The 23,989-nt window shown below is 43.1% G+C and overlaps 1 protein-coding gene across 1 annotated transcript in view; it reads left to right on the top strand.

Annotated features, from left to right (window-relative positions):
* Positions 1–23,989, top strand: part of TIMELESS (timeless circadian regulator) — a 72,445-nt gene that overhangs the window by 37,178 nt on the left and 11,278 nt on the right. The window contains exons 15-28 of the mRNA XM_081934578.1: positions 191–342; positions 1,534–1,631; positions 2,170–2,293; positions 2,916–3,117; positions 5,975–6,126; positions 7,778–7,863; positions 10,001–10,124; positions 11,842–11,924; positions 13,177–13,319; positions 14,076–14,319; positions 15,313–15,381; positions 16,201–16,319; positions 21,563–21,671; positions 23,499–23,559. Of these exons, the coding sequence (XP_081790704.1) occupies positions 191–342; positions 1,534–1,631; positions 2,170–2,293; positions 2,916–3,117; positions 5,975–6,126; positions 7,778–7,863; positions 10,001–10,124; positions 11,842–11,924; positions 13,177–13,319; positions 14,076–14,319; positions 15,313–15,381; positions 16,201–16,319; positions 21,563–21,671; positions 23,499–23,559 (1,766 nt within the window). The remainder of the gene's footprint in view (positions 1–190; positions 343–1,533; positions 1,632–2,169; positions 2,294–2,915; positions 3,118–5,974; positions 6,127–7,777; positions 7,864–10,000; positions 10,125–11,841; positions 11,925–13,176; positions 13,320–14,075; positions 14,320–15,312; positions 15,382–16,200; positions 16,320–21,562; positions 21,672–23,498; positions 23,560–23,989) is intronic.

Genomic DNA, 23,989 nt, shown 5'->3' with positions numbered 1-23,989 from the left:
ACTCTTGATTAATTTACACCTGCGTAAAACTTGCTTTGGTTAACTGAAATTCATCTGTTGACTGTAGCAAAATGCAGAATCTTTTGTTTGGATCTATAACATTTCTTGCTGAAATTTCTTTCTGTTGAGAAAAAAAAACCAAAAAGGATCTTGCTGTCACAGGCTTCCATCCAATATCTTTTCTTGCCAGGATTTTGAGTCGCCTCCAGATGACGTCATTCCTTTTGATGCCGCATCAGAAGTTCCGTTAGAGGAGCAGCGAGCTGAGGCCATGACACGGATCCAGGACAGTTTAATAACTGGCCAGGCACTAGAAGCACTCTCACTCTTGCGCTCAGCAAGGTAAGAGAGAAGCTTTAAAGGTGCAACTGTGCGTCCTTTGAGCTTTCAGATAAAAACAGCAGATCTGTAAACAGTTCAGAGCAATATCTTATCCTGATTCAGCCAGGTTATTGCACTCCAGCAGCTGGAAATGGGTGTTGAAGGACCCAATGATCGGATAGGGGAGTCTGGTCATCAATACATAATTTAGAATCTTCTGAATTCCTGCACTGAGGAGGCTCTCAATGGTTTCAAATGAACCCTTCCAACTTTATGGTTCTTCAAAACATCAACCTAAGACTTTTTTAAAAAAGTAGAAATCTGATTAACCGTCTTATTTAACAAATATGAATGCCCCAACACTGGAAGTCTTTAAGAAGATGTTGGATAGCCATTTGTCTGAAACGGTAGAGGGTTTCCTGCCTAGGCAGGGGGTTGGACTAGAAGACCTCCAAGGTCCCTTCCAACTCTGCTATTGTATTGTATTGTATTGTATTGTAAATAAGACTATTATAATAAGATGAAATCAAGAGAGCAATTTTCAATTGTTTTTATATGCACAGTTAAATGAAAGATTTAAGGTAGCAGCAAGAGATAGAATTTGGAGCTGAAATTTGTACAAATGATGTACATATAATAGCTAAAAATGTGTAAACCTTTGTTGAAATTTGAAACTGTGTGCAAAAATGGCAAGACTCTGAAGTACTATAATAGAGGAATGATTGGAGAAGATGAAAGATCTAGCAGAAGTGGCAAAATTAACTTATTTGCTTAAAGAAAGAACAACTACTACATTGATCAGTGAGTGGAAAACCTTTATGGACTTTTTGACTTAAAAAAAGAAAACATAAATTTATAGATTTATAGATTTATAGATTTGATTATTGGAAAGTGTAGATTATGGAAAGAAGATATAACTTTAGAAACAAAGTAAAATATAAACGTACTGATAATTGCTGTTAAGAAGATCAGAAGCCACATCTTTATAATATATTGCATTTCTCAATAGTATCTATTTGAGGTTTATGCACACATTTCCAAATCAGTTATATTTTCTCAACCTTTACAATAACAGTTGCTAAGCAATAGATGGATATTGGTGGCTCTGTGTTTAACCCTGCCTGTAGTGTCTGCAGTGCTTGATCTTGAGAAGGGAAATTTATCTACAATATCTCCTGCACTTAGCTAACCTTCCTTTGTCTGCTCCATAAGGGAGGTGTGGCCCGAAGGAGACGTGTTTGGAGCATCCACTGTTGATCCGGTTGAAGAAATGGAGCTGCTGAAGCAAATCTTCTTTGCCAACCTCCCTCGTGAGTATACTTCCTCATGAGTACACAGCTTCCCTGAGACTGAGACTTGAAACAGCCGTAGTGGCACAAGGGTTAGAATGCAGTACTGCAGAATGCAGTACTGCAGGCTGACTCTGCTCTCTGCCAGGAGTTCGATTCTCTCAATGACTCTCAATTCTCTCAATGACTCAGCCTTCTGAGGTCAGTAAAATGAGGACCCAGATTTTGGGGAGGGGGGGGCAGTATGCTGACTCTGTAAACCACTTAGAGTGGGATGTAAAGCACTGTGAAGCGGTATATAAGTCTAAGTGCTAGTGCCTTCCTCTTACCACTGCCCTTCATGGATTCAACAGTTTAGGATACCTTGGTCTTTTTCTGGCTGGACTGTTTTTTAAACAGCAGTACAACACTATACAGATCCCTAAGGCAGCATTTCTCACACTGCTATAACAACAATGTATCATGCATGTATGCACAGGCACAATTTTCTCGGGCAAGACCTTTGTGTTTCTGAGCTGGATTAGTGACCTTTTCCTTGAAACTTTCTGTGTGTATTCAGGGCAGGCAGCAACCGACCCAGATGAGTCTGAGGAGGCTGCTGAGGATGAGGAAGTTGCTGAGGAAGAGTTGGCACCTGTGCAGGTATCTGAGAAAGAGTTCAGCTTCCTGGATTACGTGAAGCGGTACGTTTTTTTCTCAGCCTGTATTTATCTTCTCCGTGCAAGGAGTATTTCAGATGTCAAACATTTTCCGTGCATTCTTACCCTACCCATCATACAGGTAGTCCTTGACAAATGTCAATCAATCAATCAATCTTTATTGATTAGCCCTTGGGCCATATCAAAGTACTAAGTTCCAGAGACAAACGCTACAGTTTAAAATGAGATTGAAATAAACCACAATTTAAAATGTAAATGGAATAAAATACAATGGTACTTGCCAAAAACTGTAAGCGAGTATCGGGTTTTGGCTATTGTAAAACTTGGTCGTGTGACCGTGGGATGCTGCAAATGACCCTACCTGAGGCCGTATTCCCGAGCACTTACGTTCAATCATGTGACCACGGAGAGGGCCCAATCATTGGAACTTTAAAACCAGGTCATAAGTCCCGTTTTCCTGGTTCGTCACAACTTACACAAGCCGAATTAGTCGACTACTAGAAACTGTAATGGATGCATCTGAAAACACTGAAGAAGCTGAATGTTGTTGTTCCCTATGATGTTGTGAGTTCCAGCCTGGGTGCGCAAGTAATCTTGCCCCGCTGTTTCCCAGAACATGCCTTCATGTCTGTATCCTGTGGTGCAGGTTTGCTAGCGCGAATGTCGTCAAGGCTTACGTCCTGCTGTTCAGAAATTACCAGCAGAACAGCCCCCACACTAATCACTGCGTGGTCAAGATGTTGCACCGCATTGCCTATGACCTCAAGATGGAGGCCTTACTCTTTCAGCTTTCGGTCTTCTGCCTTTTCAACCGCCTCCTCAGTGACCCTGCCGCCGGAGCTTATAAGGTGAGGTGGAACAGGGATGCGCAAGGTTGGTTATGAGTTTGATGAGAGAGATTAGATTTGACCTGTAAGATCAAAAGCGCCGGCTACAACACAGGGAAGGGAACAGACGTACAGGTAGTCCTCGACTAACGGCCAGAGTCAAGCCCAAAATTTCTATTGCTAAGTGAGACATTTGCTAAGCGAGTTTTGCCCCATTTGACGGCCTTTCTTGCCACACTTGTTCAGTGAACCTCCGCAGCTGATAAGTTACTAACAACCTGGCTGTTAAGCGAATCTGGCTTCCCCATCGACTTTGCTTGTCAGAAGGTCACAAAGGGGGGATCCCATGACCCAGGGACACTGCAAGTGTCATAAATATGAGTCAGTTGCCAAGCATCTGAATTTTCATCACATGACCATGGGGATTCTACAAAGGTCATAAGTGTGAAAAACAGTCATAGGTCACACTTTTCAGTGCCATTGTAACTTTGGATGGTCACTAAATGAACTGTTGTAAGTCAAGGACTGCCTGTACTGCATGCGTTTTATGCAGCAGCGTTTGCCCTCTAAAAAAAACCACAGCCTCCAAGATCCGATGGACCCCTGCTGGTCTTCCATTCCATAAAGCATTGAAGACCTGGATATTATGGGTTAAATCACCCATTAAATCACCAATTGAGTAGTTTCTGTTTACCGTATTTTTCAGAGTATAAGACACAACTTTTTCCCTCAAAAAGAGGCTGAAAATCTGGGTGCATCTTATACAGCATTTTTTTTGCCTCCCGAAACCCCACCCCCTTTGCAAAAATGGCCGTATATAGCTTGTAGAAGACTTTCAGAGAGCTCCTGGGGCTGGGGAGGGCAGAAATGAGCAAAACGTGGGCTGGTTTTTGCTCACTTTTGCCCCCCCCCCATCCCCCAGGAGCACTCTTTAAGCTTCCTAATGCCCTTTTTTGACAAAAAAAGGGCCAGTTTTCGCAAAAATGGGTCGTTTTTTCCTCGTTTTTGCCCCCACTTCCCCAGGAACACTCTACAAGCCTCCTAAGGGATATTCATGCCCTTTTTTTTGGGGGGGGGGGGAAATGGGCCCATTTTTGCGAGATTTGCAGAGTGCAAAAATATTTTTTTTAAAAAAATTGCCTCTTCAAAACCTTGGTGCGTCTTATACTCCGGTGCGTCTTATACTCCAAAAAATACGGTATCTGTTTTGTTGGATTCGTGTTTGGTGACATATTTGGTTTGGTTTTTTTTTTCATTTTGCATATGTGTTTATTATTGTCATGTATTATTAGTTGCCCAGAGTCAGGTTTTAGGTATACATTTCCTCACTTCTGTATTTAAAATGGATAAATGCTGGGCCACAACTTGAGCAATGTCAAATGGTGAACTTTATTCAGATAGTCCTCAACTTAACAACCATAATTGAGCCCCAAATTTCCATTGCTAAACAAAATAGTTGTTTAAGTGAGTTTTGCCCCAATGACCTTTCTAGCCTCTGTTGTTAAGTGATGCAGTTGTTAATTTAGTAACACGAATGTAAAGTAAATCTGGCTTCCCTGTTGACTTTGCTTATCAGAGGGTCGCAAAAGGTGATCACATGACCCTGGGATACTGCAACCATCACAAATACATGCCAGTTGATCATGTAACTGTGGAGATATTGCAATAGTCATCAGTGTGGAAAACGATCTTAAGTCATTTTTTTAAGTGCCATTGTAACTTTCAATAGTTACTAAATGAATAGTTCCGTCAAGGGCTAGCTCTAATACAAAATTACCTAGGTCAAGGTGGGTGCTTTTTTTAAAACTATAAAAGATATTTTCAGGACTTCACCTGCAGCTCAAAATGTATGAACCATGCTATCACGGGCATACTTACAGCTCTGAAGCTGCAGCACGCTATCTATCATTTAAATATACGTACGCAGAAAAGCAGGACACAAAATCCTGCAGTTCTAATAAGCTTCTTCCAGTGGAGAAAGATAGGATATATATTGGGATTTCAGAATTCAGAATTCCTAACCAGTATTCATCCGGTTCTTTTTTTTAAAAAAAAAGCTTTATTTGAATATGGAAATCAGACCGCAACAGCTGTGGAAAAGGGGTCTGCAAAAATAATGGAAAGTTTTAATCCAGAAGTCTCACAAACATAGAAATAAATAAATATATACCTACATTTCAAAAATACTTTTCTGTGTTCTTAATTTGGGCAAGCATCCTACTTTCTCCCATCTATAATACAATATCCCTAAGCAGAACTAAAAAAGTATACAGAATATAGGTCAGCAGTCTGCTTCACTGGGAAAGCGAGGGAACATTTATTTATTCATTCATTCATTCATTCACATTTTTGAACTGCCCATCTCCTTCAGAAAAGAAGAATTTTCTTTAATGAAATGCTTCCAAATATTAACGTCACTTATGAACAATAATTGGGACTAGGGACTGTTGCTAAGCGACAGGGTCATAAGGCACAATATCGTGTGATTGCTCTTGACTTCTGACAGCAGTTTCCGCAGTCCCACTTGCCATTGGAAGGTGAATCCCATGTGGTCACAACATCCTGTAGTCATGTTATCAGCATTTACAATTCTATTAAATCTGCTTATCTGAAGTTGGCAGCGAAGATTGTATACAATCACAGGATGCTGTGATGTCCTAATTATGATCCAATTGCCAAGCACATGAACCGGGATCACGTAACTGTGGGGATGCAGCAATGACTGCAACTGTGAGGACTCGTCGTAAGCACTTCTTATTCAGCCTGCTTATTAAACTTTGAATAGTCACTGACTGAGCAAACGTTAAGTGTGGACCGCTTATATTCTTTTGAGCTTTTGGACTTACAACAAACAAAACAAAATGCCTGTAAATTTTAGGAGCTGGTGACCTTTGCCAAGTACATTGTGGGCAAATTTTTTGCCTTGGCATCGACCAACAAAAAAGCTTACATGGAATTGTTGTTCTGGAAAAGCACAGCTGTGGTTCGAGAAATGACTGAAGGCTACACAGTGTTACAGGAAGATGGAAGGTGAGCACAAGGATTTTGGTTAACACCTAGTTTCTAGGGGGTGGGGAACATTTTGAGAAATGTTGCACTGGATGCTGGACTACTACCCCCGTAGTATTGTCTGTAAGTTAAGTATTGAATAACACAGGGAAATACCTCCAGCCATTTAGACAGTGTTCTCAAACTAAGAGAACTCCAGTTTTAAGGAAGTTGTGTGTTGCGGGGGAGGGGGGGTAATCAGAGTCGGTACAAAACTTGCTCTTGATCCAGCCATTGATCTGACCCCTAAAAAACGGAAAGGAGAAACCAGGAGTTGCTATCTCATATCCAGGATACTAAAATAGAGCTGGGGGAAAAAGGCAGCTCCCTAATTTCTCTGATCAAACAGGCTTTCAGGCTATAAGGACTTGTGCACACACTCACTTTCAAGTCACTCCTGATGACTACCTGGACTAGTCCCTACACTTTTCTTGGCAAGTTTTCACAAGTAGTTTGTGGTTGCCTCCTTCATAGGGCTGAGAGAGAGAGTACCTGTCCCAAAGTCACCCAGGTGACTTTGTGCCCAAGCAGGATTAGAACTCGCAGTCTCCCAGATTCTGGACCAGTGCCTTAACCACTACATTAAATTGCTTCTCATAGATAAGGATATCTCCCTATGAATATGAAGCTTTTGGGTGATGTCATCCATTGGCAAAGGGGTTAGTCATCATCAGTATGATAACTTGACTACATACCTCTGCCCTGCCTGACCATGTAATGCTGTCTTGGTTCTTTCTCAGTATCAGGAAGTTGTGGTGGTCTGGATGGAGGGGGGGAAAAAACAGGCTTTGACTTAATCATCGTAAGACGAAGTGGCTGTGGGGTTTTTCCCTCCCTCCCCTCTCTTCCCTAGTATCTGGATCTGAGGATTTTCTACCTTTGTTTCTGAGTGAGGCTGGACACCCTGCGCTCAGAACTGATGTGCGATTTGTGTTGTCTTCATATAACTCCTATCTTGGATCTGAAGGCCCTCCTCACAGTCATACATTCTTTACGTACAACCTGGTTGGACTTCTGCAGCTCTACCTGGAGCTGCCCTTGTAGACCACCAGCAACTGCAACAGGTCCATTAGGCAGCAGCATGGATAATAATGGGTGCACCTAATTATTACCTATGAGCCATGGTGGCGCAGTGGTTAGAGTGCAGTACTGCAGGCTACTTCTGCTGGCTGCCAGCAGTTTGGCAGTTAGAGTCTCATTGGTTCAAGGTTGACTCAGCCTTCCATCTTTCCGAGTTCGGTCAAAGGAGGACCCAGATTGTTGGGGGCAGTAGACTGACACTGTAAACCTCTTAGAGAGGGCTGGAAAACAGTATATAACTCTTAAGTGCTATTGCTATTGCTAATAGGTGCTCCTCAACATGCCCATGTAATGCCACTATTCTGCAAGTTGCACTGGCTCTTGATAGGTTTATGGGTGCAGATCAGGGCGCTGGTTACCACCAATAAACCCTAGCTGGCAGAGGACAGGTTAACTTTAGATCGACATGTTGGTATATCAAACAATGCTGGGTGCCCTCAGTTCTACATAAATCCAGAAACCCTATGAATTTTTTCTAGCTGCAGAAATGTTCAGATTTTATATAATATTTCATGGGGAAATTTTCTCAGTAGGATATTTCTTTCCTTCACAGTTCTAATTCACACAAGGCTTCCCAATGGACTGAAAAAGAGGAGGAGGAACTTCAAGAGCTCTACCACAAGTATAAAGAAGTGGAAGGTAGGTACCTCATCGCTGGGAGGGGACATCGGAAGAAAAACCAGCTGATAAGCAGCGCAAGATCAAAACTCACTTTAGGGCCTTCTGTTCTGTAGTTGGTAAGAATGTAACTGAGCACTTGGGGTGAGCTGAAACTTTCATAAGAAAAGTTTGGGATGCCATAAGGAAGACTCTTATTTAGTGGCCCACTGCAGTACAGACCCCAGTGTATTCCTGACTCCTTTTTTTGGAGCTCTATTTTTGAAATGAAAGAGAAGTTTCTGATGGAAGAGATTTCCAGATCTTTTTCATAAGCAATCCCTATGTTGATCTCCCAAGCTGCCTGCCTTCAGTTGATAGGTTCTCAAATTCCAACCTGCTCTAAAGCCGGGCAGCATTGTTCTAGGGCTCAGGTGAGTTCTAGTACTGTGGGTTAATGGTTTAGTCTTGGGTGCTCTGGTGGGTTTGTTTTTAATCTTGTAACTCTCCCAAGGTCACTTGTATGAGGAGGGAGACTGTATAAATGAACTAAACTAATGCTCTTTTCATAATTGAGCGCAAGGTAGCATTAGCAGGATACTTTTATCCTAGCACATCAGACTGCATTGTCAGAGCATGCTGTGTTAATGCAGCTCTTATAAGAGAAGGTTTCCTTCACATTTTGTTCTAAAGAAAATAAGGGAAAGGGAAAGTGTGTGTGTGTGTTTAAAAATGGGAATTACTGGTGCTGTATTGCAGAAACCCTGAAGGCTGGTCAGCAAGGATGATTGTAGTGGTGGAAAACCATTTAACCAGGGAGAGGATTGTCCTTATACATGCTACAAATGGCTACCAGAGCCATAACTATAGGCACATGTGTATACAGGTAGTCCAATTTACATCCACAATGGAGCCCAAAATTTCCATTCCTAAGCAAGGCTGTTATTAAGTTTGTTTTGTTTGTTTGTTTGGATTTATATGCCGCCCTTCTCCAAAAGGACTCAGGGCGGCGTACAACATTAAAAAACATACATCCCAAAAGTTAAAAAAAAATTAAATCCATATCCAAAAACAAACCGAATTTAAAAGACAATACATTTAAAATGAGTTAAAATTAACAGGCCAGGCCGGCTTGCTGGAAAAGCCAACTTTTTAGGGCGCGTCAGAAGGACCGGAGGTCAGGGATTATGCGAAGCTCCGGGGGCAGCTCATTCCAGAGGGAAGGCGCTCCCACAGAGAAGGGTCTCCCCCTGGGGGTCACCAGCCGACACTGCCTGGCCGACGGCACCCTGAGGAGGCCAACTCCGTGGGATCGTACTGGACGGTGGGAGGCTACTGGTGGCAGTAGGTGGTCTCGCAGGTACCCTGGGCCTAAGCCATGGAGCGCTTTAAAGGTCATAATTAATACCTTGAATCGCACCCGGAAAACAACCGGCAACCAGTGCAGGCCGCCTAAAAGGGGTGTAACATGGGAGCACCTAGGTACCCCCATGACAACCCGTGCGGCCACATTCTGGACCAGCTGAAGCCTCCAGGTGCTCTTCAAGGGCAGCCCCATGTAGAGGGCATTGCAGTAGTCCAGGCGAGAAAGGGATGAGGGACTGTGCACATAGCATCCCAATCCAGGAAGGGGCGCAACTGACGTACCAGGTGAACCTGGTAAAAGGCCCCCCTGGTCATGGCCGTCAGGTGTTCTTCTAAACTAAGCCGTGTATCCAGGAGGACTCCCAGATTGCGAGCCTTCTCTGAGGGGTAATTTTTGTAATTTTTGCCCCATTGTATGACCTTTTTGCCACAATTGTTAAGCGAATCACTACTGTTTGTAAGTAAATCGTGTGTCCATTAAGCGAATCTGACTTCCCCCATTGACTTTGTTGTCAGAAGCCAACTGGGAAAGTAACAAATGGGTACCACGTAAACACATACCAGTTGCCGAGTGCTCGTATTTTGGTCAAGCGACTGGTCATGCGACTGCCACAGTCGTAAGTGTGCAAACTGGCCTTGGGTCACTTTTTTTTCAGCGCCATTGCAACTTCAAAGGGTTGCTAAGTGAATGGTTGTAAGTCGAGGACTGCCTGTATAATGCCCAACCCAGCTCTTTTGCTTCTCTCCATTGTCTTAGCCAAAGTCCAAGCACCAGGTCTTCTGTTCTCTCAAAGTCTTGTTTTCAATTCCTCAGGGGAAGATGTGCTTGATAACATCCTGTCACATATCGGCTCTCATCACCGGGGACGAAAGCGGGTGGCCAGGAAACTGGTGCAGTTGGGGTTGGTGAGCAGCATGCGAGACTTCCCTCAAGAGAGGTAGGTCGTGTTAACGCTTCTCATGAATTCAGGATCTTCATAAACAGATTTATTTTCAAAAAGCAAAAGATGATCGGCGTGAATCGATTCGGATGCATACGGATGCTACTAGGGAAGGCTCAAATTCCTTGAGATGAGCAACCGAACTCTCTGTCCGTAGCTCTTCCTTACTGATAATTTCAACCATGTTTCCCTAAACGGAGCTCCATCTTTCTACCCTTAGTCTCTTGCTTACCTTGATTGTGTAAGCGGAAAGTTGTTCCTTGTGCTACTTCCATCACGCTTGCCAAGCAAATACCTTTTCTTGGCTAGGAGCTGTAGTAACAGAAGAGGCATCAGTGGGAAGGATGGTTAAAGGAGGAAATGGGTGTTTGCTTTGCCTCTTGACATTTTTTTATGATTCTTCAGCTGTTATGTATTTTATTTCTTGTTTTGTATCTTTTTATTTATTTTAATGTTGGGAGCCACCCAGATGGATGGCTCACATGTTCTTGAGATGGATGGCTATAAAATGTATTTTATAAATAAAACAAGGATATATAAGTTGTAGGATGTACCGTATAAGACGGACCAGAGTATAAGACGCACCAAGATTTTGAAGAGGTAAATTAAAAAAAAAAAAAGCTTTTGACCTCCCCAGCCCCCAAGAGCATTCTGTAGGTCTCAAAACCCTCTGCACACCTTGTTTTTTGCAAAAACAGGCCCATTTTCCCTTCATTTTTGCCCTCCCCAGCCCCCAGGAGCTCTTTGCAGGCCTCCCAAACCCTCTGCGCGTCCATTTTTACGAAAAACAGGATGCGCGAGGTGGGGTTTCAGGATGCTGTATTCAGTGTATAAGATGCACCCAGATTTTCACCCTCTTTTTTGGGGAGGGAAAGGTGCATCTTATACTCTGAAAAATACGGTAGATAGTTCTTGGTCAATCATGGTAATTAGGACCAGAATTTCTATTACTAAGCAATGCAGCCATAAAGAGCGACATCATGTGACTGTATCACTTTGTGATGGCAATCACAACACTCCCTGTTGCCATTGTTAATTGAGGTAGTTAAGTGAGACCCAAGAGACTCACAGGCAGCTACAGTCCAGGAAAGTCAGGGGTGGCTCAGGTTAGGAGGCAAATAACTTGCCAGAGCAACTAACAGCCTTTCTTGCCAGCTTCCCCATTGGTTTTACTTGAGGGAGGCTATCAGGGAGCATTGCAAAATGAGGATCCATGTGTGTACAGGACACTGCAGCTGTCGTAAATGCGAACCAGTAGCCAAACTCCCAGATTGCGATCTTGTGATGGTGGGGATGCTGGGGCAGCTAGAACTTGAAGGACTGGTCATAAGTACCAGTCATTCAGCACCACCTTCATTACTTTGGAAACTAATTAAATGAGAACGACCTGTAGTTTTGACCCACTTAAAAGACAAAACAAGCCATAATGACCCTCCCCATGTTGCGTTTTGTCTAGAAATCCTAGCCCCATTCATTTGGCTGTTGTTATCATTCTACCATCACTGTGGCTTCTGTTGCCCAACCAACTTAACGTGGACTCTTAGCAGCCAAAATATTGCCTTTCTCGATTAGACGATTGCTTTGAAAAAGAAACAAAAAAACCCCAAACTGTACATTTTGATAGGAGAATTCAACTCTTGGGTATTTTTTGTTGAAAAGGCCGTCTGTCGCAACCTGTACTGTAATGACAAACCTAGTTAATTTCCTTCGGCAGGAAAGGGACTCGCATTGTGCTCTGGACAGAGGAGCAGGAGGTAGAACTTCGCCGGCTCTTTGAAGAGTTCCGGGACTCCGATGGTGAGACTGCCTGAATGCTTAGCCAGAACTTCATCTGCACCCAACATAGTAGAGCTCTGATGTCTGGAGGTGTGAGATAAGCTGGCTGAAGATGTGGGAGCTGGGACCAGAAATGTCACAAACTCTTTGGGTAGTGAATTCTCTACTACAAACTCTTCGGGTAGTGAATTCTCTACTACAAACTCTTTGGGTGGTGAATTCTCTACTACAAACTCTTTGGGTAGTGAATTCTCTACTACAAACTCTTTGGGTAGTGAATTCTCTACTACAAACTCTTTGGGTAGTGAATTCTCTACTACAAACTCTTTGGGTAGTGAATTCTCTACTACAAACTCTTTGGGTAGTGAATTCTCTACTACAAACTCTTCGGGTAGTGAATTCTCTACTACAAACTCTTCGGGTAGTGAATTCTCTACTACAAACTCTTCGGGTGGTGAATTCTCTACTACAAACTCTTCGGGTAGTGAATTCTCTACTACAAACTCTTCGGGTAGTGAATTCTCTACTACAAACTCTTTGGGTAGTGAATTCTCTACTACAAACTCTTTGGGTAGTGAATTCTCTACTACAAACTCTTTGGGTAGTGAATTCTCTACTACAAACTCTTTGGGTAGTGAATTCTCTACTACAAACTCTTTGGGTAGTGAATTCTCTACTACAAACTCTTTGGGTAGTGAATTCTCTACTACAAACTCTTTGGGTGGTGAATTCTCTACTACAGAGGGGTTATTTTTCAGTGCCCTCCTAAAGCTAAGAGTTACTCATCCCTGGTCGGCAATCTCTGCTTTTTCTGTCTCCCAAGTTTTGAATGGGCTTTTCTGAAATAATTATAAGTAGTCCTTATTTAGCGACCACAATTGGGACCAGCAACTTGGTTGTTAAGGGAAGTAAATAAACAAAACTGTGACTGTGCTTTTGATCTTACTACACCTTTCCCTTGCTTTACAGACCTGCAAAGATTAAAAATGTGGAGATGGATCGTAAAGTTACTTTTTCATCGCTGTAGCAACTGCAAATGGTAGCTAAACCAAGCAGTGGCTAAGCAATGACTACTTATAGTACTTGACCAATATTCCCAAAGACAGAGTGTTGCACATTGGCATCAGAATAGGAATTTCATGTGACATCTTATTGACTTGCTCTGGGTCACTCGATAAAGTGAATTTCTTGGAACCAGCGGGGGAACTAAATAGACTGGCCTGCTCCTTCTGTTTGCTCACACTGCCTTTGCCTCTCTTTCCTCCCTCTGCAGATATCCTGTCCAATGTAATGAAGCACATCACAGCCAAACGATCAAAAGCCCGCATTATTGAGAAGATGCTTAGCATGGGGCTGGTGTCTGAGCGTAAGGAGCTTTACAAGAAGCGCAAGCGCAAATCTGGTTCATTTAGATCGGTATGCTCCCTCCCCGCCCCCCGCCCCCCAAAATCATCTTTTTTCCTATCTGCACACCTCACTTTGAAAATGTGAGCATGCCCACATCTATGCATCTACAGCATCATAAATCCTGGGCTAGTTTGATTTACTTAATAGTGGGAGGGAAGGGGTATATATTAAGCTCTCACAGGTGCAGTTTCTCAGATATGATCTTCTTTGAGTTTTCTGCCAAAGGTGGTTTTTCAAGAGGCAACTGTTAGAACTGAAGAAGCTTCTTGGATAAGGAGCGAAAAGTCTTCAAGGAAAAGCAAAGAAAGTCCAGTTCCCTCTTGAAAAAACATCTTTGGGACAGCCATGACCTGGATGACTGAGAATCCCCATAGTTGATCTTTGAGCTTTCTTCTTTCCTCCAGCTCTACTTCTCCAAACATGCCTTCTCCAAAAAGAAAAAAAAAGCCTAGAATTATTATTCTAGTCAAATTGACATTTGCTTCAGTCTGTCAATCTTTTCTAACTGAGCCTTTCGAAATATCAAAACAAAAATAGCTTGCAAGGGATATGCAAAATCTTATCTTTCGTTTAATATAAAATGTCCTCCAACAGACTAATTTGAGTCAGCCAAAATTAGTGGGGGGTGATAAAACTGCTGTTATTGCATCTGAAGTAATGGTTGTTTTTCTCTCTAGTGTGGATTATGGAAGGAGAAACACCCTAATTTAGCATCTCCTGCTGTTCCGTACTCTTAAGAGATGGACTTACGTTTCTTTCTTTCAGAATAAGGCCTCGTTCCCCAAAGATTCTGAGGTGCCTGACCTGGATGAGGTAGATGATGAAGATGAAGGGGAAAAGGATGATTTGAATAGTGAAGAAGAAGAAGAAGCAGACGAAAAAGAAGAAGAAGAACTGCCCCAGGAGGATGCTAGAAATGACAAGGACCAAAAATCCTGGGGCAGGTGGTCCAAGAAAATGTGGGGAGATGCTTCAGATCGAAAACTTGTGCAAAGCCTGAGACAAGAAGGTGAGAAATTGGTCTCCATGATTGCAAAAGGAGGAACTACAGTATACTGTGATGATGCTGTCTAGTGTCACAGAATTGTAGTGCTGGGACACAAACTCAGATTTTTAAACTCCCAGAATTTCTTCTCCTTCAAATGATATTTTAAAAAATTGTCCTGATGTCTCCTGCACAACCACCCAGAGTGGTGTGGGGTGTGGGCTAACCCAATTGCCTAACTTCCAAACTATATAAACGTAGCATCCCCAGTGGCTATAGAAGAGGTTTATCAAGAGAGATACTAAGTAATCCGATTTGGATTTGGATTTGGAGATGGGAGTTTTTGGAGATTGCTAATTGATGTAACGGGCTTTTTCCCCATGCATTACTCCCATAATCCCCATGTGTTTTCCATATTTTAATATGGGCCTAAGCACATATATTAGAATGTATTTTATCTCTTCAACTCAAATGGGATTATTTTTTTCCCTTTCGTAATTTGCTTTTCACTTTTCCCTTCCCCATTATCCTTGCAAATAAAAAGCCCCAACTCCTAGGAACAATTTTCCCAAAGAGACCTTTTTTGTGATGGGCCTCAGGTCATGAAAGCCTACAACAACAAAAAAACTTTTCTGGTTTTGCTGGTGTTCCTGTTTTTAAGAACTTTGGTACATTAAAGTGTACTGATTTGGGGTGGGTGGGTGGTTTGCCCACAAGCTGTGTTCTGAAATGGGACTGCCTATTCCATGACTTTTTCCTTCTCTTTGTGTAGAGATGGCCTTCAGGAATATGATAATGTGGATCTTTGATCTAAGAGGACTGCTGATGGATATCTGAAAGGGGAGGGGGATTTTCAATTTGTGTGATTATGTTCATACAAAGGTGTCTGATATCCTGATGTCAGTATGCAATAGGGGCATCTGTGAGATTAGATCGTTGTGTCTGTATTATTATTACTTTTTGCTGTTGCTTGCACCCCTGGGTCTGCTCACTTTCCCATGCAATTTCGTCGTGCAGGTTTTGCTGGCCCCTTGCTCTGGCTTCAAAACTGCCTGAACAGAACAGCTGCTGCCCGAGGAGAGGATGGTAAATACAAACCAACTGGGGTGTCAGATTGACTGAGTGATTTGACAAATTTATGTGGCTTGCCCATCTCACTCAAATTGACCCTGTCAATAAAACCAGGAATTAAAATATTTTTACAAACTCTAATATAATAAGAGATAAAATGAGATCATGAAAGTAAAGATGTTACATACAAAGCAATCAGCATGCAGGCTTCCCCATTATCAAGGCATCCCCCAGATTTGCTGAAAAAGACACATTTTGCAATTTTTCTGGAAGGCCATAAGGGCTGGGGATAACCTCACTTCAGGAGCGAAGGTGTTCCAGAAAAGGTTCGCCCCTTTAGATCCTTTCAGATAGAACTCTTTTACAGACCGAACCATAGTGTGCCTCTCCTGCCAGATCTCATGGGACAAGAGAGAAGGCAGTCCCTCAGATACTTTGGCCCCATGCCAAATAGGATCAAAACCAGCTCCTTGAATTGGACCTAGTAGCAAACTGACAAACAATGTCAGAGCAGAGATGTAACATGTGTCTATTTAGGGATGCCCATAATTGCCCAAGCTGCTGCATTTTGCAGCTAAAGCTTTGAGATACTCTTCCATGGCAGACCCATGTAGAGTATTTTACAGTAGTCGATTTGTGAGGTGAATTTCCTATATCAAGCATGAAAAGTTGGCTATTTCATATTACTAATTAAGCCAATCTTCATAAAGTATTGCCCAGGGCTAAGCTCTAGTTTTCTTCTCAGGAAAGAAGAGCTATCTACCCCAAAGTCCCGCAGGGAGGACATTCTTTGGCTTGCTCTAGTTATAGCTGGATAGATTTTTGTTTCCCCAGGATGTGCCCAGGCTGTTCCTTTGGTGCCATTGACTGAAGAAAGCGAGGATGCCATGGAGCACAAAAATTTCCAGGAACTGCTGAGGAAATTGGGGGTGCGATCTCCAGCCAACGAGCAGGTGAGGGTTTTGATGTGAGCGGCTATAGGTGACTTTAAAGTGTGCTTTCAGGGCAGATGCTTCCAAAAGTTGCCACAAATGTTTTTTTTAAATAGTTCATTAATTATTGTCCTGCTTTTATTATTTTTATAATTAACTCAAGGTGGCAAACATAACCAAGACTCTGTCTTCTTATTTTCCCCACAACAAGAACACCATGAATGGGTTGGGTTGAGAGAGAATAGTAACTCTTCTGATGTATAAGCAAAAAATGAAATGTCAAATCAAATCAAATCAAATTTTATTTGATTAGCCGCAACCCTCTCCCGAAGGACTCGGGGCGGCGTACAATCAAAAGGATAAAATACACATAGGACACACATACATACGAAAAAACAAGGACAATTACATTTGTGCATGGAGGAGAGTAGACTTGTAAGTGAAAGACAATAAACACAGCTAAAAACACAGTTAAAACACAGTTTAAAATCCCCTAAATAAAATTGCTAAATTAAAAACCCCTCAGGAGCGTAACGAAGTTATGGTTGGGCCAGGCCAGATATTTGAAAAAGGTGGGTCTTGAGCTTAACACGGAAGGAGCGGAGGTCTGTAGTGGTCCTAATATCCGGGGGGAGGTCATTCCACAGGGCTGGGCCCGCCACAGAGAAGGCTCTGCTCCTAGGCGCCGCCCCATGGCATTGTCTAGTGGACGGCACCTGGAGAAGTCCCTCTCTGTGCGAGCGAATAGGTCGTAGGGATGTATGGGGCAGAATACGGTCCCGCAGGTAACTAGGTCCTGAGCCATGGAGCGCTTTAAAGATCGTAATCAAAACCTTGAAACGCACTCGATAGACCACAGGAAGCCAGTGCAGCTCGCGCAGGTGTGGTGTCACATGGGAGTACCTGGTGCTCCCCATAATCACCCGCGCGGCCGCATTCTGGACCAACTGTAGTCTCCGAGTGCATTTCAAGGGAAGCCCCATGTAGAGAGCGTTACAGTAGTCCAGGCGAGACGTCACCAGCGCATGGGTGACTGTGCGTAGAGCGTCCCGGTCCAATAGGGGGCGCAATTGGCGCACCAGGCGAACCTGATGGAACGCCCCCCTGGCCACGGCTGTCACATGTTCATCCATGGACAGCTTGGCATCCAGGAGGACGCCCAAATTGCGCGCCCGCTCCACGGGGGCGAGTTGAATGCCCCCAATGGCCAGAGATGGAATTATCTGGTTGAACCGGGGAGCCGGAACCCACAGCCACTCCGTCTTGGAAGGGTTGAGCCTGAGTCGGTTGTCATCCATCCAGACCCGTACGGCTTCCACACACCGGGACATCACTTCGACGGCCTCGTTGGGGTGGTTCGGGGTGGAAATGTACAGCTGAGTATCATCAGCGTACAGGTGGTATCCCACCCCAAAACCACGGATGATCTCACCCAGCGGCTTCATATATGTGTTGAACAGGAGTGGCGAGAGGACCGACCCCTGTGGCACCCCACAGATGAGGGGGCTTAGGGTCGACCTCTGCTCTCCTGCCAACACACGTTGCGTCCTGCCGGAGAGGTAGGAGCCGAACCACCGCAAGACGGTGCCCCGGATCCCCAACCCCTCCAGTCGGTGCAACAGGATACCATGGTCGATGGTATCAAAAGCCGCCGAGAGGTCTAATAGGACCAGGATAGAGGAACAGCCCCTATCTCTGGCCCTCCAGAGATCATCTACCAACGCGACCAAGGCCGTCTCAGTGCTGTGCCCAGGGCGAAAGCCGGACTGGCGCGGGTCTAGATAATCATTCTCCTCCAGATGTCATGGAAACTGAGAAGCCACCACACTCTCCACAACCTTCGCCAAAAAGGGAAGGTTGGAGACAGGACGATAATTGACCAGCTCCATAGGGTCCAGGGAAGGCTTCTTGAGCAAGGGTCTCACCACCGCCTCTTTCAAGGCGGCCGGGAGAGACCCCTCACAATGTAAAGGGAGTAATTTAATTAATTTAATTTAAATCAGACAATTATTTGTCTTGGCTCCTTTCACTTTTGGAATGAATTCCAAGGAAGATTGTGCATTCCTAAATTAAAGGGAAAGACTATAGAAAATGTGAATGAATTGTGTTATTTGCACTATTTGTTCTAAATTTTCCTTTTGTATAAATATTATGTTTATATACCCTGTTTCCCTGAAAATAAGCCCTCCCTAGATAATAAGCCCAATCAGGCTTTTGAGCACCTGTGCTAAAATAAGCCCTCCCCCCAAAAAATTGCAAGCCATGTGGTGACCACACTCGCCGCCTCCTGTACCTCAAAAATAATAAGACTTCCCCCCAAATAAGGCCAAGCGCTTATTTCGGGGGTCAAAAGAAAATTTATTTTCGGGAAAACGCGGTAATACAGGAAAGCAATGACCTCATTATGTCAGAAATTAAACTTTTGTATAAATGGTGTTATGCAGTATGTCTTAATTGCTATTGTGTATAAAATAAATATTTTAATAGAATATAGCATGTATCAATCGCCATATTATACATATAAAAGCGAAATACCACTCACGCATCATCACAAAATCTCTAGTCTACAAACTTGAAATTTGGCACTTATGTTCCTCTTGGCTTCTAGGTGCTTGCTAAGAAAGGATTTTTTGAAATGACCATCAGATCATTAGTATTTCTTATATTATTATTAACACGCTCTGATACTAAGGAGTTAGACATTCTACTCCCCCTCCCCACCTGAAAAGAACTCTGTTCCAACTGCCACTTGGGCATGGGCGTGGCCAGCGCATGATTCATCCAGCCTGCGGGCTGGGAGTTTAGACATTCTACTCCCCCTCCCCACCTGAAAGGGAGAGAAGGAGATAACATAGGAGAAGTTTCTGTGGGGCAAGCCTGAGGGAGAGAAGAGGAATAGGAGAGGAGAGGCTTCTGTGGGGCAAACTTGAGGGAGAGAAGGGGAGAGGAGAGACCGATCGTAACTACTCATTAATGTTCAAGCTTTAACTGTCAATTTATCAAGCCCGATCACATAGTTCTGTAGCGAAACACGGGTATCCAACTGACAAGTATGAATATATAAGAATATGATTTTCATGAGAGGTTGAAATATCATCCAGTTGTCACTTCGATAGTATTATCAATTTGGGTCTAGAAAAAAGGCTGCCTATATGGAGCATGCATGCTCTTAAGAAAAAATAGGAAGGATGAGATAATTTTTCCAAGATGGGAGAGTTGACCCCTGCCTTACAGAATATCTGTCCCAGATCTTCCATTTAATATCTGCTAAGATTTTATTGAGGCCTAAAATAAGTAGACCTGGTATTAACAAACTACAGGTAGTCGTCAACTTAAGACCACAATTGAGCCCAAAATTTCTGTTGCTGCAACGGTTGTAAGCTGAAAAATGGTCATAAATCCCTTTTTCACTGTCATTGTAACTTTGAACAGTCACTAAATGAACTGTTGTAAGTCGAGAATTACCGTATTTTTCGGAGTATAAGACACACCATGATTTTGAAGAGGTAAATTTAAAAAAAAGTTCTTGCACTCTTGCACGCCTTCCAAACCCTCTGCATGCCTCGTTTTTTGCACAAAAAGGGTGTGTGTGTGGCATGCAGAACTTTGGAGGGCTTGTAGAATGCTGCTGGGGGTTGGGGGGGGGGCAAAAACAAGCAATAAATGGCCCATTTTTTTGCCCTCCCCGGCCCTCAGGAGCACTTTGCAAACCTCCCAAACCCTCTGCACTTTGGATTTGAATAGCTTAATAGCAACTGAGTCAAAATTATTGCCATGCCAGTTTGCAAATTTTGCAATTGCTAGAAATACTCTTTGATCCGGCATCGTTAATCCCCTTGCTTGAATGCCCCAGCTGGTAGAGAACCGAAGTAAATGCCTAAATATTTAAATATTTTATCTTCCATCTTGATAGATCTTTCATTTGTTGACCATTGGGGTTCTTCTTTATCAAATAGATAAGCTGCAGGGCTCAGTAGGGAGACTGCTTTCCTTTGCCTTTTTGATTGAGTGGGGGTGGGAGGTGGGGAACCTACTAGGTTAAAGAGATCTAGGAAATTCTCAGAAAGCAAGTGCCAGTGCAGATAAAGAACCAAAATTATTAGATTAGTTTGATGCAATTGTATTTACAAATCTTGGGTTTAACTATATACCAGTTTCTTTTGAGAGAAACTGTTTTGCCTGTGTCAAAATGTATGTAGAACTAGATGCTGGAAAAAGCAAGAGAAAAATTCACCAACTTTTCTTCCTCAGTTCCAAAGAACACTTCCAAATACTTAACAGAAGGGGTTCCCAACCCCTGGGCCACGGCCCATTGGAATCTAGCCGCCGAAGTGGCAGGCAAGCGTGTGAAGCTTCATTTGCACATGCGCAGGATGTAGGTTGTGTGTGCAAAGCCATTCCGCCACCACAGCCGAAACTGTTGAATCCCCACCACCGCCGGTCTGCGGAACCAAAATGGATGGGGAGTCCTGAGTTACAGGGCCTTGCTATATACTGATCTCAGCTTCATGATAGGGTAATTTTGTGGTTTCCATTTTTTACAGTAAAATGGGTGGTAATATCTTTATTACTGTATACGTTCTGTAAACAGTTAGCTCTTTATCCTAGTAGAGTCATACCCTGGTAGTTGACTGCGTTGAAACGTGTTGAATTTGGTTCTCAGCGCATTTTGACCCAAACTTTTTGCCCCAGTACTCGTCATTTGTTTGGTATTCGACGTGCAAGCTAGAACTTGTCAGTATCAGTTGCCTCATGACTTGCTACCCTTTCCAGCCAAAACAAAGGGTCACCCTTATGGAAGAAATTTGTTAGTACTCGTCATTTTTGATAACTCGTCACGCCTCCTGGAACTAATTATTGACGAGTATCGGGGTATTATTGGATCTGTTTTTTCGCATTTGGATCCCCAATGACATTTTCTAGTGATTATTTCCTTTCCTTTAGGCTGATGCGAATTTAACTGTTACCATTTGCAAATGTATTTAGTTTATCATATTTCTACACCATCCATCTCACCCAAGTGACTCTGGAAGGTTTATGAATAAAAACCATAAAAGGAGACACAGTTAAAACAATGTTGGAAAGAGAACCATAAAGAGTAAAAAATTAAGAACTACAAATGTTAAATCTAAAGTTAATTAAATCTTGACTTCAGTAGTGCTGTGACAAAAGACTTGCAAGGAAATAAAAAAACAGTAGCAGGCACAGGTTGCAATCTGAGATGGTCAGGAACAAACTCACTTTTTGCCTTTGTTTTCTTGTAGGAATCTTTCTGGCGCATCCCAGCTAAACTTAACTCAGAACAATTACGCCACATGGCTGCTTTCATTGCTTCGGAAGAAATGGAGGGGGAGACTCAAGACCAGCAAACTGGTACGTTATATGTAAAGAGAAGGGAAATTGGAATCATTCATTAACACATTAATCAGTGGAACAGCTTGCCTCCAGAAGTTGTGAATGCCCCAACACTGGAAGTCTTTAAGAAGATGTTGGATAGCCATTTGTCTGGAATGGTATAGGGTTTCCTGCCTAGGCAGGGGGTTGGACTAGAAGACCTCCAAGGTCCCTTCCAACTCTACTATTGTATAATTGTATGTAAGATTGTGGCACATCACTAAGCCAGGTGGGCAAACTATGTGCTGCAGCTGGCTTCCATCTATCATCCCCAGGTTCATGCTGCTGAACTTCAGGCATGTTCAGGCATGTTCCAATTCTGAGAAGTACATTTTTTTAAAAAAATAATCATTTAATTCCACACTATCTCCCCCGCCCCTCTCTCCCATGTGCCATAAGCTTCTAGTAAGCACCTCTCTTTTTGAGTTTAAGTAACTCAGCCATTCTCACAAAAGGCCCAAAGGTTGGCCTGGTCTCATTTGCTGATATCACCACCAGGTCATAGTCATCCTTAGAAGACCTCAGCCGACACGATAAAGTGGCCCATTCCTGATATAAAGGAAGAATTGTAAGATGGTGTATCTTTGTGCGCTGCCACTTAGTCTGTCCCTACCTTTGTAATTATGGGTACCTTGGTTTGAGTTATTTGTTTTTGTGTTTAGTTATCTGAAACTTCCAATAAGCAGTAGACAAGGGGTTACACATTAACACTGAAGGTCAGCTCTTGTTGCAAATCAAGGCCAAAACATTTTCTCACTACTGCTGATCCCTTGCCCAGTTTACTTTTCAGATCATCTTGACATTCCCCTCCTCTCTCAAAATACTTTTTCGTATGGAGCAGTGTTTGCTAACTTTCGTTTCTCAAAACACACATGACTGTAGGAAATAGGTTACTGACTTCTATAATACTATCCCATTTTCCTGCCCAGGAAAACTTTTGCCAAATCCCACCCACAGGCTCATAGTGCAAACCAGGTGTGGGTTCTGACAGTCACTACTGCTGGTTCGCTCGTGGCTGTGCCGTGTGCTGCGTGCGCGCACAGTGCAATAAAAATTGCTCTGTGCATGCGCAGAAGCAAAAAACAAGATGGCGGCACCTACAGCGCCTAGTTTGGGAGCGTGGCAGGCTTGGGTCGCTGCCGGTTCCAGCGACTCAGGTTGCCAAACCACTACCGGTTTGGCTGTACCAGTAGGAACCCACCACTGGTGCAAACTAAATTTCTGGTTTCCATACTCAGCTTGGGTATCCCGCATTAAGGTGTGGCATATTATGGCCCTAACCTTACATAGCTGTCAAACAAATCCCCAGACATTTATGGTTGCTTGATAAATTTTCATTCTGCATCACAAAAGGGCTGGCAAGCATGTGGCTGATGGGAGTACAAGCAGCCAATGGCTTTTTGTCATAAGTGGAAAAGTCTGGATTGTACCCTACTTATTTTAAAAAATGCAGATTAAGAAGAGTGAATCACAAACAGTTCTGTGTGTTTGCCCCTCCACTATTTAGAGATGCAAGTAGCCTAAAAGGGGGGGTCACCATATTTCTTAATTGTGATACTCTTGTTACACCCATTCTGGCAGTGAGATTTCTCTGCAACCATAAGAAAGAATATTGTAAATATTTGACAGTTTGCTGTAACAGAATGTTTCAGTGCCATAGGAAATGCTTGACATTTCTTATCCAAATAGGCAGAGAGCATCAAAGGTGAATTACTCTGTCCAGTAATTCATACTAAAATGCTCCGGCCTTTTCCTGAGGTGACTTGGCCTTTCCCAGTTGATGTACTTTCCTCTTGTTGGTTTTAGAAGATAATTCAGAAGAAGATCATCCTGAAGTAATAGAGCCAAGAGAGGTGAAAGCAGAAACGTGAGTATTGGGTTAAGAAGAGGGGATGGGGAGAGAAGTTCAGAATAGGGGGGAAAACATCTTACACAGAAGGAAGGAAGAAACAGGAAGGATGTAGTGAGAACAGCCTTACATATTTCAGAGTAATAGAGTTGCTGGATAGGCAAGAAGAAACCACTCATAATTGAATGTTCTTGTTTGTCTTGGCTTTTGGGAAAAAAACCCACCTTTGAGACAACTATGTCCTGTGACTGCTCAGGATGTAGTCACTTTCCAGCTTATGGTCAGAATGATGAGATGGACTGAGGATTCTGTTTCAGTGGATATGTAATTCTGAGTTTGAGGGATAGCTCTGCCCAGTTCCAAGATCCCTCAGAGATAGACAACAGGTCTTTGGCTGTGGTATTTTGATCTGTTGCCCAAAAGTGGCAGTCCTCAACTTACAACATAT

This window comes from Natrix helvetica (genome assembly GCF_964273705.1).
Source record: "Natrix helvetica genome assembly, chromosome: 1".
Taxonomy (NCBI): domain Eukaryota; kingdom Metazoa; phylum Chordata; class Lepidosauria; order Squamata; family Natricidae; genus Natrix; species Natrix helvetica.
The sequence above is the reverse complement of the archived record's forward strand: the minus strand, read 5'-3'. Positions and strand labels throughout refer to the sequence as shown.